Genomic DNA, 14874 nt, shown 5'->3' with positions numbered 1-14874 from the left:
TTGGGTTATACTAGCCTGATAAAGAAGCCTGAGTAGTCTTGAAAGCTTACTCTCAAATCAAAATATTTTTTTAGAACATTAAAATAAATCCAAAACAAAGCCCCCATACACAATAGATAGCGGTCAGCCAAACGATCCTTCAGTCGAAAGCTATCTCTCCAAAGGCCCCCATAGATAGAAACACTCAGCTCAGACGGGCTCTCCTGTATTCTCTATGAGAGCCTCTGCCAGATTCCTTTGTCCTCCTCCAAACTCCTCTGTCTTACTCCAAACTCCACTGGCAGTGGCCATCTCACTGAGAACAAAAGGATTGGCCATCAGAAATGAGACGGGCCAGATTCTTCTCTCCCCCGACATCATATGTTGGGGCCAAGTTGGGAGGCCCCCAGCCCCCATACACATTATACTGTTGGCTGATCCAGCCAATGTATCTTGACCCGGCTGACCTTAGCCTAATCTGTATGGGTCTTTTAGGCTATTATGTTAATAAACCAGATATTACTCCAGCTAAAGAAAAACTGCGCAGCCTATAATCACTTTCAAGATATGAAAAATGGAGACTATATGAACAGAACATTTCTCTCTGGTACAGTATGTAAAATGTAACTAATAACATCTGAGCTCCCTATTCCTGCATCTCGTGATCTTCTTACCTTGGTAGAAGCTGCCTGGCATTGGTGATATCTAATATCTTTTACTGTATAAACATGTCATAATATAGGACTATCATCTACTCAATCGAAACGTAGTTTAATGGTATTTTAGGTTTACATATTATTACTTGTTATCAATTTTGTAATGCAAGTGACCAGGTTATATAGATTTATGCTATATTTTACATAATTTTTTTTTTTGCGTTAGGGTGTAATTTTCCAGTTGGCATGGCCAGCCGAATAATATCAGATGAGCAGATTACAGCATCACATTATATGGGTAAGTAAAATTAGTAAGGGCTCATTCAGATGTGTGTTTCACGTTTGTACTCTATCCATACTCTTCATGGATAGAACACGTTCCCCACTGGCGGACACAGACAGAAAAGGGCCCCTGTGCAAGAACAATATATGGGCCCTTTGCAGCCCAAGAACTCCTAAAAATGCAAAATTGCACCTGCTTTGGAGGTAGAAATGGGCTCCCTCACCTCTTGGGCCCCTGTGCGGTCGCACAGATTGCACCAATGATATGTCCGCCCCTGACGTACACTTTATGGACTACGAGATTGTTGACGTCAGAGTTTATTTATGGAACAATCAATAGAAAAAAATGGAAACGTGTCCGATTTAGATCCAAAATATGGATCAAAACTGCACATTCAAGTCCATTCATGCAAAAGGTGGACAGTGACCATCCATGTGTTGTCTGAGTTCTGTCTGTTTTTTAATGTTTTTTTGTTATTCTTTGCTTACGAGAAAAACCGATGCAAAACTGATGGGAAAAACAGACTCGTGGACCTAAAAATAAACTGAAAATTGGATAAAAAACAATGATCAAAATCGATAATTTCTTTCTAAATTAAAGAAAAAAATGGATGTCTGAATGAGTCTTCATGCTTGGAAAATAGGGATAATTGGCATGTCACTCAATTTATCAACAATTAAATACTTAGGTTAGAAATCCACCAGCGCTGCTGTCATTTGTAGTGACACTGCAGCATTATCGCTCACTCAGATGAGCTTATAATCGGTCCGTGTGATTTCCATGTGCAACGGATCACACATTGTAGGGTGTAATTTTTGTTCTCCCAGCGTGTCAGTGTACATGGTCGATTTTCAACGCAGAATTGCAGCATGCACTAATTTGGCTGATTTTACGGACCAGAATAATGCATATAATTTAAAGGTTCCTCCAGCCCCCATCCAGAATGCAGACAGGCACACAGAGCTCCACATGGAGCCTGTCTCATCAGAAATTTGCAGTCTCACTTTTCAATACAGCTGTCTGAACTGACCAATTTTTAATAGTGTTTTGGATCTGATTTTCATCAGCGATTGGTCAGTGTCTCAGTTTTTAATGTTTCATCAGTTTTCCTCTTTTGAAACAAAAAACTAATGGAGATTACCGAGCTTCTTCTATGAAATAGTCAGTGACAAGCGGACAGCATTATGAGGACATCAGTCACATCATAGACTTTCATTGGTGAGCTTGATCCGTGAATAGGATCAAAAATGGACACTTCTCGTCTTTTTTATTTATATATATATATATATATATATATATTTTTTTTTTTTTTGCAGAAACTCAATCCTTAAAAAAATAGACATATAAACAGCCGTATAAACTATAATGGGTAACAGCACACATATGAGAATATTGCCACAAGTGTATTGTTTCCATTTCTATGAAGATATAGGCCCCATTGTGATTGAAAAAAAATGCAGTTTATTTTAAATGAATAACATCAAATGAATTGCTATATTTTCTTTTTATTTTATATAGATCCTTGGAAGCCCAAGTTAGCCAGGCTGAACAATGTAGGCTCATACAACGCATGGAGCGCACATCTGAATAGATCCTCACTGCCATGGATTCAGGTACTTCTGATTGCTGAAATGATCATTCTCTCTCCACCTACAAGATCTCTATGTGCTGAAAATAAATGAATATATTCATTATAAATTCAGAGTCTGATTGGTTAAATTACTCTTGTTCTTCTCACAGCTGAGAGTTTGATATCATGGGCAGGGCTGTGGAGTCGGTAAGCCAAACCTCTGACTCCAACTCCGACTCCTCAATTTCCATAACACCGACTCTGACTCCAACTCCGACTCCACGAGTCCGATTCCCTCATACATGGCTCATGTTTAAGTGATAAATTTACTGTAGCACAGATTCATCTCAGCTAAAAGTCTAGACCCTTAGATCAGGAATAGGACAGACATTTATAGGACATTTCTTAACTTTACCAAATTCTTATGAAAAAATATTCCCCACAAACTGCATTGAACTACTGTACCCAATTTATTATATATTTTAGGAATTGGAGTCAATCCATTTTATACCGACTCCACCAAAATGGACACCGATTCTGACTCCACAGCCCTGATCATGGGCTGATTTACTAATACTGTCTTAAAGTGAACCTGTCATCAGATTTCCAACCTGTCATGTGCAGGGTGGAGGAACATTGGAAATTCTCCTTCTCCTCCCATCATTGTGAGGGAAGAGTCAGACGGCCGTATAACTCGGAGGAGGATCGCAACACAACCTGAGTGTGACAGCTGCATAGAAAAATATGCTGTCATGCTTGGGTCGGGAGAGTTTTGCATTGCGCTACTCGTTTTATGGCCGCCTGGCTCTTCCCTGAGAATGATAATTGTGCACTGGGCTATACTATTACAAGATGAAGATCAGTCTGAGTAATTTAAATATGCCCGTGCCAGGATTAAACTACATATCTACACTAACTGCTGAAAACTTAGTGATAGTAATTGGATAAGTAGAAAGTTGTTAGGAAGCTGATATAGAGGTAAATCCAGGTGACAGATTCTCTTTAAATGAAAACAGTTCATACTGCTCTCAACTGTGAAGAGGATACAATGGCACCTTGGCAATGCACTGTGAGCCAATCAGCCTGGACTCCAGACTGATACGCAGTAGCTAACAAGGGTTTAATGCCTAAACTAACTTGATTCCCCTGATTGTGCCGCTCTTTTTCATTTTGCACTGCTTTAACCCCATTGCAGAAATATTCATATTTGTTGCTTTTGGATTGTAGTATGTGAAATCTCTGCTTGGAGGTCAACTTCTTCATAGGTTTTTCTAAGAGCGTGTGCCCTCCCTCCCAGATGCTGCCAATCACTGCTCAGCAGCTGATCTAGCAGTTTCAGGTGCTGCTGAGCTGTGATTGGCAGTGTCTGTATTGGAGCGGAGAAAGTTCACACCCGTAGAGAAAACCCTGAAGGAACACCCAGTTGTACTACAAGAAGAGATTTCACATACTGCGCTCCAAAAAAACAAATGTAAGCAACTCTGCAATGGAGTGCCACAGCCCAAAATGGAAAAGAGCTGCAGAATAAGGGAAGATCAGGGATTTTTACAAGGTATTTAGCTCAATTTTTTGTGCAAGTGACAGGTCCTCTTTAAAGGGGTTTTGCTTTCATAACTTTCTGGCTTCTAATGGCTTGTTCTGGGTGAAAATGATAAAAAATCAGTTGTTCTAGGTATTGGGGAAAAAAATACACCCGTTCATCCTCGAGATATGTCAGAAAAGTCTACATGGCTAAGTTCACATGACCTTATAAAAAATCGTTTAGAGTTTCATCCAGAAAAGTAGCACAATTTTTTCTCACTTTTCGCAGCTATGAATAATTTACAAAACATTTTACAGTTTCTTATGTTACAGAATTGCATTGTGTACGTAAAAATCGGATGCTAGACTTTGGCATCTGATTTTTTCGTGTACCCATAGACTTGAATGGCTGAGTCTCATCCGATTTACAGAAGAAACTATTGACTGCTGCAATTTTTTTCGCAAACAGATTCGGCCATTGAAAAGAATCGTTTGTCTACACGCCCCATTGAATAATATACGACTGAGTGTGATATATTTTTTTAACCGCTAGTACTCAGACCGAAAACACGGTCATGTGCATGAGCCCCAAGTGGAAGGAATAACCCATTAAAAACTTTATCTTCATAAAATCTGTAACCCTTTACATTAAATTGCCAGATTTCTACCTAATCAGGAAAGCTGGTCTAAAAAGATATGTATACATTAGATACCAATGAGCATGGTGACATAACTTCATAACTTCCATAATTTTCTCCCTGCTTGTAGGGGCATGTGCACACGATGTCTTTTGGAACATGTTTCAGCTGAAGCCCCTGAAAAATGGTCAGCTCACTTATTTTAACCGTTACGTCTTTGGAAACTTGAAGTGGTTAAATGACTCTCAAAGCACTGACCGTATGCACAGAAAGTTGATTTGTCATAGAAATACATATATTTTTACAATATATTTAGCGCTTTTTCAGGCAGGTAATGGAGCATACCCACGTGAAATAGATGTTGTGGGCACATATAATATGATGCAGAAATAATTGTGTGCCTCTGATATATTCCAGGTTGATTTGCAAAAAATCTTCTTACTCTCCGGAATACAAACACAAGGAGCAAGTAAATATTTCACCCAATTTTACATCAAAGAGTTCTTTGTTGCATATAGTAAGGACAATAGAAGGTGGAACGTTTTCAAAGGAAACAGCACAGCTACACATAAGGTAAAAGATATGAGCTGTTTTATTATCTTTCCTTTATACAGTGGTATGTAAAAGTTTGGTCACCCCTGGTCAAAATTTCTGTCATTGTGAACAGTTAAGCAAGTTGAAGATGAAATGATCTCTAAAAGGCCTGAAGTTAAAGATGACACATATCCTTGGTATTTAAGGAAAAATATATATATTTTTTCATATTTTACATTTTAAAAATTGCAAAAAGGAAATGTAAACAACACTGCTACTGCTCAGTCCACACGTGTCCTCACTCTATAGACACCAACCCGTACAATCAATATTCAGTAGTCACTAGTAAAAAAAGTACTTTAAGACCCAACTTTCTACAACAATTTTAGTTTTGGTGCTGTCATGCTTGAATGATACAGGAGACTTTATTCTATGCCAGCATTCAACTGGAAAGGACAACTGGGAGAAGCATTATGAAAACAGCCCTGTTAGTTGCTCTCTGTCAATAGGCTTTACGGAAAGAATGAGTTAAAGCTGATTGATTGAAAGTAGTTGAGGACTATCTTCAAAATCCTCCTCACCCACATGTCATGTTTATTTTGATGTAGTAGTGTTATAGAAGAGCAGTCCAGCAATTTTTTATGGCCCTCTTATTAACAACCAAGAATATATTTGCAGTGTATATATTACAATACTTACCCATTGCTGTCTTCTGCCGTTTCCAGCGCTGCTCCAGTCTTCTTCTCCATCATGTGACTGCAATTCTGAGCAGCCGGCTCCCTCAGTGTCTTCTGTGTAGCCTGAAGGTCACTTTCTTAATGCAGCTCTGAGACTCAGAATGAAGATCTAATGGTCTTACATTAAGAAAGGAAGTAAAGGTCCTCAGTGTGAGCTGGCAAGAAGGACCTGCAGTCACATGATGCTTTAGAGGACTGAAGCAGCGCTGGAAATGGCAGAAGACAGCAAGCCATAAGTATTTACATACTGTACCTTACTGATTGCTAACAAAGGGGGAAATAAAAACTAACACTGGAGTAACGGTTTAAATCTCATCTTCTTGTTATCACAGTGTAATCAAAAATTCCTTTTGTAAACAAAGCAAAATACTGAATCAAATTGTGTCCCTTTATATCCAGAACATTTATTATGTTTTTAGCATTCACTTATATTTTAGTAACTGGATTGACTGCATTTTTTTTGCTGTTGAAATAATTTTAACAAAATTGTCCACTACTTGGACAACCCCTTATCATACCCCACGCTTGGCCCCGATAAAATAAAAAAGCCTATACTCACATTCGGTGCCGGCTCCGTTCCAGCGGCTGTCGGCACTCGTGGTCCCGGGGCTCTCTTGAGGTGTTGTGACACGCGGTGCCAGGTGCCCAATTAGCGCCAGTGACACTGTCCCTGACTTCTGTCGAATTGAACATGAAGAGGAAGTCAGAGATGAGCTGCAGCCTGGACTCCCTCTTCATGTTCAATTCGACAGAAGGCAGAGACAGTGACAGCGGCACTGATGGGGCGCCAGGCTCGCGGGCCACAGCAACCACTCGAGAGCCACGGGACCGAGAGTGCCGACACTGCAGGAACCGTGCCTGCACGGGAGATGTGTATAAGCTTTTTTATTTTATCAGGGTCAAACATTTAGATCAAGAAGGTGTTGTCCCAGTAGTGGACAACCCCTTTAATTACAACATCTTCCATTATTTCTAGAACGTGTGTGGAGACATCATTCTCTGCCGTGCAATTTAGTACTGGGTTCATGATGGTTTACCTTCTATGAATATATAAATATACAGTCTTTTTCTGAACAAATCTTTTCAGTTTGTGCCTATGATAAGTTAATACTTGGTCTTCTTACTTGTGATCATCTACTGTATTTCTGTAGAAAACTACTGTAAAAGGGCTCATTATTAGTGTTGAGCATTCCGATACTGAAATATCGGGTATCGGCCGATATTCGCGGTATCGGAATTCCGATACTTAATTCCGATACTTTTACAATATCGAATACCGGAATCGGAAGTTCCCTAATGCCTGCGCTCTGCAGTGTCTCTGAAGGATGACAAGCTGGATGGCAGCGCTCAGCTGAGATCCAGCCTGTCATCAGAATGCCATCCCAGCTTGGGAGAATTCTCCTGATTGTTTAAAAGCCGGCGGGCGGTAAAAAGCCGCCGGCTTTTAAACAATCACACGGCCCCATACTGCTTCCCCGCAGCCTCCCACCTCGATCCTCCGCTCCCCTCGCCACCTCCCATCCCAATCGTAAGTTAGGACCGGGCGGAGAGCGCAGCACCAAGGAGCGGGGAGCGAAGGACCCGGGCGGGGAAGCCGGCAGTGAAAAGACTTCACCGCCGGCTTTCCCGTTCTGTGCTGCGCTTTCCTGCCGGTTATTTCAAATAAACAGCTGAGGTATCAGCTGATGCCGATCAGCTGTTCATTTGAAGTAGCCGCGGTGCCCTCAGAGGGTTCATGTGAGTTTATGCTTGACTGCATTGCATGAACTCACATGAACTTTCCCACGGCCACACAGGTCAGCCTCACCTCCCAGACGATCAGCCCATCATGATTGGTGTGTGTGGGTGTCTGTGCGATGTCTGTGCGATGTGTGCGGGTGTGCGCGATGTCTGTGCAATGTCTGCGAGTGTGTGCGGGTGTGCGCTGTGTCTGTGCGATGTCTGTGAGTGTGTGCGGGTGTGTGCGGTGTCTGTGCGATGTCTGGGAGTGTGCGCTGTGTCTGTGCGATGTGTGCGGGATGTGTGCGGGTGTGTGCGTGCAGGCAGACATAGGCCGATGTGACACTACTACTCCCATCGGCCTATGTCTGTCCCCCGTCCACTCGTGCCAGCAGGATCAGCTCGATGGGAGCAGTAGTTCCCATCAGCCTGATCCTGCTATTTAAATTGCCCTACTGTGTCCCCAATAAATGTTAAATACATGTCATTGGTGGCCAGTGGTTACCTACAATAAATTAGTTCATACATTACCTGTCCCCGCCGATCGCCACCTAAAATAAAGTAAAAAATAAAAAACTACACCTATACTCACCTAGACACCTAATTCCCCGAAGCCATCGATCTCCTGTAATAAAATATAAAATAATAAACCACAACCTTATCCTTACCCCTCCGTAGCAGTCCACGAGTGTCCCACGAAGATCTCCAGTTCAGAGCAGCCACATAGAATGTGACCGCTCTGAACCGCTGCCGCCGCTAGAGTGACGGGGCCGTAAAGCAGCCCCGTCATTGCATGAGCGGGTTCGCCGGAGTTCAGGCAGCGCTGCTCCGGTCAGCTCCTTTACGGCCCCGCTGTATCGTGAGAAATTCCCACGGTACAGCAGTGCCGTAAAGGAGGTCTCCGGAGCTGCGCTGCCTGAATGCACTCCGGTGACCTCAGTCAGTGGCTCCCGCTGCCGGGAGCGGACGTGTTCCCGGCAGTGTTAGCTTACAGCAGCCATGCACAGCTGTCACCATCTCCAGATGTGACAGCTGTGCATGGGAGATCAGAACAGGAACGTGGACAGGTAACTATTTTTTTTTTTAGTAAACTAAGAATTAAATAAAATGGTGTGTTTTATTTCAAATAAATTATTTTTTTCTGGGTGTAGTGAGTTTTTTCTTTTTAACACTTTGTAGGTTAGTAATGGGGGTGTCTTATAGACGCCCATCATTACTAACCTGGGCTTCATGGCAGCTGGCGCTGACATGAACCCCACCACTATTACCCCCTGCCATTGGACATGACCTCGGCTCATCTGGATGCCGTCACAGAGAGACACTGAGGAGCGCAAGCATGCCTGCGCTTCTCATTGTCCGCGGGATGACAGGCTGGATGGCAGCGTTCTGCTGCGGTCCAGCCTGTCATCTCGATGTAGCAGAGCTGAAGCTGTCGTGGGAACCATCGAAAGGTAAGGATGATGTTGCTTTATTATTTTTCTTTTATTGCAGGAGATCGTTGGCTTCAGCTGGAATGGGCGTGACGGTAAGTATGGTTTAATTTAGAACAATAAAGAATTGTGTGTTTATTTCAATTAAAGGACTTTATTCTGGGTGTTTGTGTTTTCTTTTAACTTTGACTATGGGGTTAGTAATGGGGGTGTCTTATAGACGCCTCTCCATTACTAACCTGGGCTTGATGTCAGCTGGTATTATAAGCTGACATCAACCCCAACCCTATTACCCCACTGCCACCGCACCAGGGCAGCGTGGAAGAGCGAGGCTAAGTGCCAGAATTGGCTCATCCTATGGATGCGCCATTTCTGGGGCGGCTGACGGCTGGTGTTTCTAGCCTGGGAGGGGGCCAATATTCATTGCACCCTTCCTGGGCTATTAATATCAGCCCCCAGCTGTCTGCCTAGCCTTTGCTAGCTATTAAATTAGGGGGGACCCCACGTCATTTTTTTGGGGGGGTCCCCCATTTTAATAGCTAGTAAAGGCTATGTATTCAGCTGGAGGCTGATATTAGTAGCCTGGGAAGCTCCGTGGGTATTACCCCCTTCCCAGGCTTCAAACATCTGCCCCAGCTGTCTGCTTAACCTCCGCTAGAGACTAAAATTAAGGGGAACCCCACGCCAATTTTTTTTTAAATAAATCCTTTATTTTAACACTAAATGACAAGTACAGTAATCAACACTGTCACTGTACTTCATATATATGTGACTGACATGTTTCTATCTATCTAATCTATGTATGATTCTCTATTCCTTCTATTCTAAATTGTCGGGTACCGATGCTGAATTGCCGGCCGGCTTTCTTAAAGAGACGGTGCATGAAAACACTATTATTTTTTTAAATAAATCCTTTACACTAAATGACAAGTACAGTAACCAACACTTTCACTGTACTTCATATATATGTGACTGACATGTTTCTATCTATCTAATCTATGTGTAAAGCTCTATTCTGTCTGTTATAAATTGTCGGGTACCGCTGCTGAATTGCCGGCCGGCTTTTTTAAAGAGACGGTGCATGAAAACACTATTATTTTTTTTAATAAATCCTTTACACTAAATGACAAGTACAGTAAGCAACACTGTCACTGTACTTCATATATATGTGACTGACATGTTTCTATCTATCTAATCTATGTGTGAAGCTCTATTCTTTCTGTTATAAATTGTCGGGTACCGCTGCTGAATTGCCAGCCGGCTTTTTTAAAGAGACGGTGCATGAAAACACTATTATTTTTTTTAATAAATCCTTTACACTAAATGACAAGTACAGTAAGCAACACTGTCACTGTACTTCATATATATGTGACTGACATGTTTCTATCTATCTAATCTATGTGTGAAGCTCTATTCTTTCTGTTGTAAATTGTCGGGTACCGGTGTATGCGCTGATGAATTGCCGGCTTTTCGCATAATACATTCTACATTATTCTTAGTTGTTTTACTTCATGTAGAATTAACCTACAAGGAAAGAAAGGGTTTATTTTCATTCCGATATTAGTGTCCCATTGACTTGCATTGGTTTCCGGTATCGGAATCGGCGATATCCGATACTTTTTGAGTATCGGTCCGATCCAATCCGATACGATATTTCCTGATATCGGAAGGTATCGCTCAACACTACTCATTATACAATATCAGTGGCCCAGACTGGGGATCACCAGATTTTTATTGCCTCAACATGTACTAACTAGGCATAAGGAGAATTTAGGATTTGTAGTGCGGCGGTGTTCACTCTGTGCAGTAATGAGGCAGTGACCCAATGAAAGTCCAACTTAAATGTTTTTATTTGCCAAAAACTCAGAACTCAAATGCAAAAGTTGTCCTCCTGATCCGAGTCCATGTAAACCTGTCGGTGTGGGAGACGGCCGGGCAGTGTCACTTAGGGTGCACCAAATACGTTGCCTTCACAGGCCTGTGTTCAGCTTCACACAGGCTTGCAGAGCCTCCTGCTCTGCTGCTAGCAATCCCAACACTGACACACCCAAACCTTTGCTGCAGATTTTTAAATGAAAACTGTGAACATGAGCCACATGCAAGACCCGGGCTGGAGGGAGTGGACCGCCCCTCTGCCATCCTGTAGTTCACTCCAAAAAATAAAAGCCCATACCGGGTTTTCTTAAATTTGACTTAGCCAAATAGCTTGACCAAGTCCAAACTTTACTTTTATTTTGCACTGCAACCACAGCTGTGCCTGTGACTGCAATGCACTCCAGCGGGTTCAATATGCTTCTATGTGCATCCTGGGGGATACATACCGTCCCTCGCGTATAATTCCCCTCAGTGCCTCACAGATTACAATTTTATTGTTTTTATTGGATGACATTGTACTCATGAACTGGGCATTTTGAAATACCACTGGTAATATTATTCTTTTAATGCATCTTTATTATTCTTACAGCTTTTTGAAGGTAATTCTGACTCACATAGTATAAAAGAAAATCTATTTGACCCACCAATTCCTGCACGGTACATCAGAGTATTTCCTACAAGGTTCCAAAATCAGCCCGCTCTTCGTATGGAGCTACTTGGATGTGAAATGCAAGGTAATAGTCAATTATTAAACTTGTCCACTTACACAGCATCATTGTGTCTAAATACAGGAATAACCCGAAATGCCTGGAATCCACATGGATAGTTCTGTGGTTCAATACACATGCAGAATAGCATCAACAATAACAAACAATATTAAAGAGTATTTAAAAAAATAATAGTTCACAAAATTATAAAAAAAAATTAAATTGAAATTGACAAATTTACATTGACTATTACCTTAACATCATATAGAGAGATAACTGTATATATGAACCATCACTAATTATAAAGTATCACCAAGAACCATAAATTAATCAAAAACACTTCATCTTTATTGAAACATTTAAAAACACTGTTAGGATAATATGGATCAGCTATGTTGATGTGGGTTATGGTGCCATCTGGTGGTTATTCCCAGTTTTTAAAGCTGTTTGTGTTTGTGTTTTTAAATGTTTCAATAAAGATGAAATGTTTTTGATTAATTTATGGTTCTTGGTGATACTTTATAATTAGTGATGCTTCTGTCATGGGTGTGTCAGAGGTGACAGACAGTCACCCTGCAGTTGGTTGCAGGAGATATCTGTGGTTGGCATTACAGACATCTTCTTAGAGGCTGTCTCTAGGACCCAGCAGCTACCTCCCTCTGGCTAATTAACACCATGCCTGGGTGTATAAATACCTGCTGTGTTTCAGAGGGAGGTGCCGGCGATATTCATTACTACCTGTGAAATCTTTAGCAAGAGCAGTACTTCGTCCTCTCTGGAGCTTGAGGACGTGTGCGCATTTGTCTGAAGTTCGTCTAAAGCTAAGCATTCTCCCCCTGTTTGTCCACCCCTGTTGTCTATATTGTTTAGGGGAGATCGACTAGTGCTCATCTCCTCCCATCCCTAGCCTTAGTCATACATCAGGGAAAGACAGGGCGAGGTACGCGTGCGGCGATTGGTGAAGAGCCAATACAGGGACGTTAGGGGAGACAGGGTGACACTAGATCAACCTAGGAGGTCTCCACTTCCCCCCTTTCCCTAGAGTCTGGGCTCCCTCTTTCCTTTGTGTTGCACTAAGTCTTTCCCACGCCTTGCGTGACAAGTTCATATATACCCTTACCCCTCTATATGATGTTAAGGTAATAGTCAATGTAAATTTGTCAATTTCAATTTTTTTTTATGATTTTGTGAACTATTATTTTTTTTAAATTCTCTTTATTATTTGTTTGTTATTGTTTAATTACTTATTTCATAATATTATCTATGTTATTCATGCCTTTTACCCTAGTAAGGTTACCCAATTTAATATAACAATCTGTTTTGTAGGTTGTTCTGCACCACTTGGTATGGAGAACTATAATATCAAAGATGCACAAATAACGGCCTCCTCACACAAGACTTCCTTGCTCTCATCTCCATGGCTAGCGTCGCTGGCACGTCTTAATAAGGCTGGTAGTGTTAACGCTTGGCAAGCAAAGGTATGGGCATAACGTGTCTGATGTTATAAAGTTTTATTTATAGTAATATGCGTGAGGTTATAGTGTGTTTGGAAGTTACAAGTGCGTCTCACTAAATTAGAATATCATCAAAAAGTTAATTTATTTCAGTTCTTCAATAAAAAAAGTGAAAATCATATTATATAGAGTCATTACAAACAGAGTGATCTATTTCAAGTGTTTATTTCTGTTAATGTTGATGATTATGGCTTACAGCCAATGAAAACACAAAAGTCATTATCTCAGTAAATTAGAATACTTAATAAAACCAGCTTGAAAAATGTTTTTCAAATCAAAAATGTTGGCTTACTGAAATGTATGTTCAGTAAATGCACTCAGTACTTGGTCAGGGCTCCTTTTGCATCAATTACTTCATCAATGCGGCGTGGCATGGAGGCGATCAGCCTGTGGCACTGCTGAGGTGTTATGGAAGCCCAGGTTGCTTTGATAGCAGCCTTCAGCTCATCTGCATTGTTGGGTCTGGTGTCTCTCATCTTCCTCTTGACAATACCCTATAGATTCTCTATGGGGTAAGGTCAGGCGAGTTTGCCGCCAATCAAGCACAGTGATACTGTTGTGTGTAAACCAGGTATCGGTACTTTTGGCAGTGTGGACAGGTGCCAAGTCCTGCTGGAGAATGAAATTCCATCTCCAAAAAGCTTGTCGGCAGAGGGAAGCATGAAGTGCTCTAAAATTTCCTGGTAGACGGCTGCGCTGACTTTGGTCTTGATAAAGCACAGTGGACCTACACCAGCAGATGACATAGCTCCCCAAACCATCACTGATTGTGGAAACTTCACACTAGACCTCAAGCAGCTTGGATTGTGTCCTCTCCACTCTTCCTCCAGACTCTGGCACCTTGATTTCCTAATGAAATGCAACATTTACTTTCATCTGAAAACAACACCTTGGACCACTGAGCAACAGTCCAGGTCTTTTTCTCCTTGGCCCAGGTAAGACGCTTCTGGCGTTGTCTATTGGTCATGAATGGTTTGACACTAGGAATGTGACACTTGTAGCCCATGTCCTGGATACGTCTGTGTGGTGGCTCTTGAAGCAATGACTCCAGCAGCAGTCCACTCCTTGTGAATCTCCCCCAAATTTTTGAATGGCCTTTTCTTAACAATCTTTTCAAGGCTGCGGTTATCCCAATTGCTTGTGCACCTTTTACTACCACACTTTTTCCTTCCACTCAACTTTCCATTAATATGCTTGGATACAGCACTCTGTGAACAGCCAGCTACTTTAGCAATGACCTTTTATGGCTTACCCTCCTTGTGGAGTGTGTCATTGTCTGCCTTCCGGACATCTGTCAAGTCAGCAGTCTTCCCCATGATTGTGGAGCCTACTGAAACAGACTAAGGGACTAAACGCATCGGAAGCCTTTGCAGGTATTTTTTGTTAATTATTCTAATTTACTGAGATAATGACTTTAGTGTTTTCATTGGCAGTAAGCCATAATCATCAACATTAACAAAAATAAACACTTGAAATAGATCACTCTGTTTGTAATGACTCTATATAATATATGAGTTTCACTTTTTGTATTGAAGAACTGAAATAAATTAACTTTTTGATGATATTCTAATTTAGTGAGAAGCACTTGTATATTCTTGCTGGTGTAAAGGTTTTATAAATAATATTCCTACTGATATTTAGGTTTTATAAAACAATATTCCTGATAATAAAGAAGTTTAAAAAAAAAATACTCCTGGCTCTACAGGTGTTA

General features: G+C 41.4%; 1 protein-coding gene across 1 annotated transcript in view; it reads left to right on the top strand.

Annotated features, from left to right (window-relative positions):
* The window catches only part of F5 (coagulation factor V), a 119788-nt gene that overhangs the window by 101211 nt on the left and 3703 nt on the right, over nucleotides 1-14874 (top strand). Inside the window, exons 20-24 of the mRNA XM_073667233.1 lie at nucleotides 862-933; nucleotides 2437-2531; nucleotides 5065-5220; nucleotides 11532-11676; nucleotides 12976-13127. Of these exons, the coding sequence (XP_073523334.1) occupies nucleotides 862-933; nucleotides 2437-2531; nucleotides 5065-5220; nucleotides 11532-11676; nucleotides 12976-13127 (620 nt within the window). The remainder of the gene's footprint in view (nucleotides 1-861; nucleotides 934-2436; nucleotides 2532-5064; nucleotides 5221-11531; nucleotides 11677-12975; nucleotides 13128-14874) is intronic.

This window comes from Phyllobates terribilis, unplaced genomic scaffold, assembly GCF_046119375.1.
Source record: "Phyllobates terribilis strain yellow unplaced genomic scaffold, ASM4611937v1 Scaffold_2__4_contigs__length_985480577, whole genome shotgun sequence".
NCBI classification, from domain to species: domain Eukaryota; kingdom Metazoa; phylum Chordata; class Amphibia; order Anura; family Dendrobatidae; genus Phyllobates; species Phyllobates terribilis.
The sequence above is the reverse complement of the archived record's forward strand: the minus strand, read 5'-3'. Positions and strand labels throughout refer to the sequence as shown.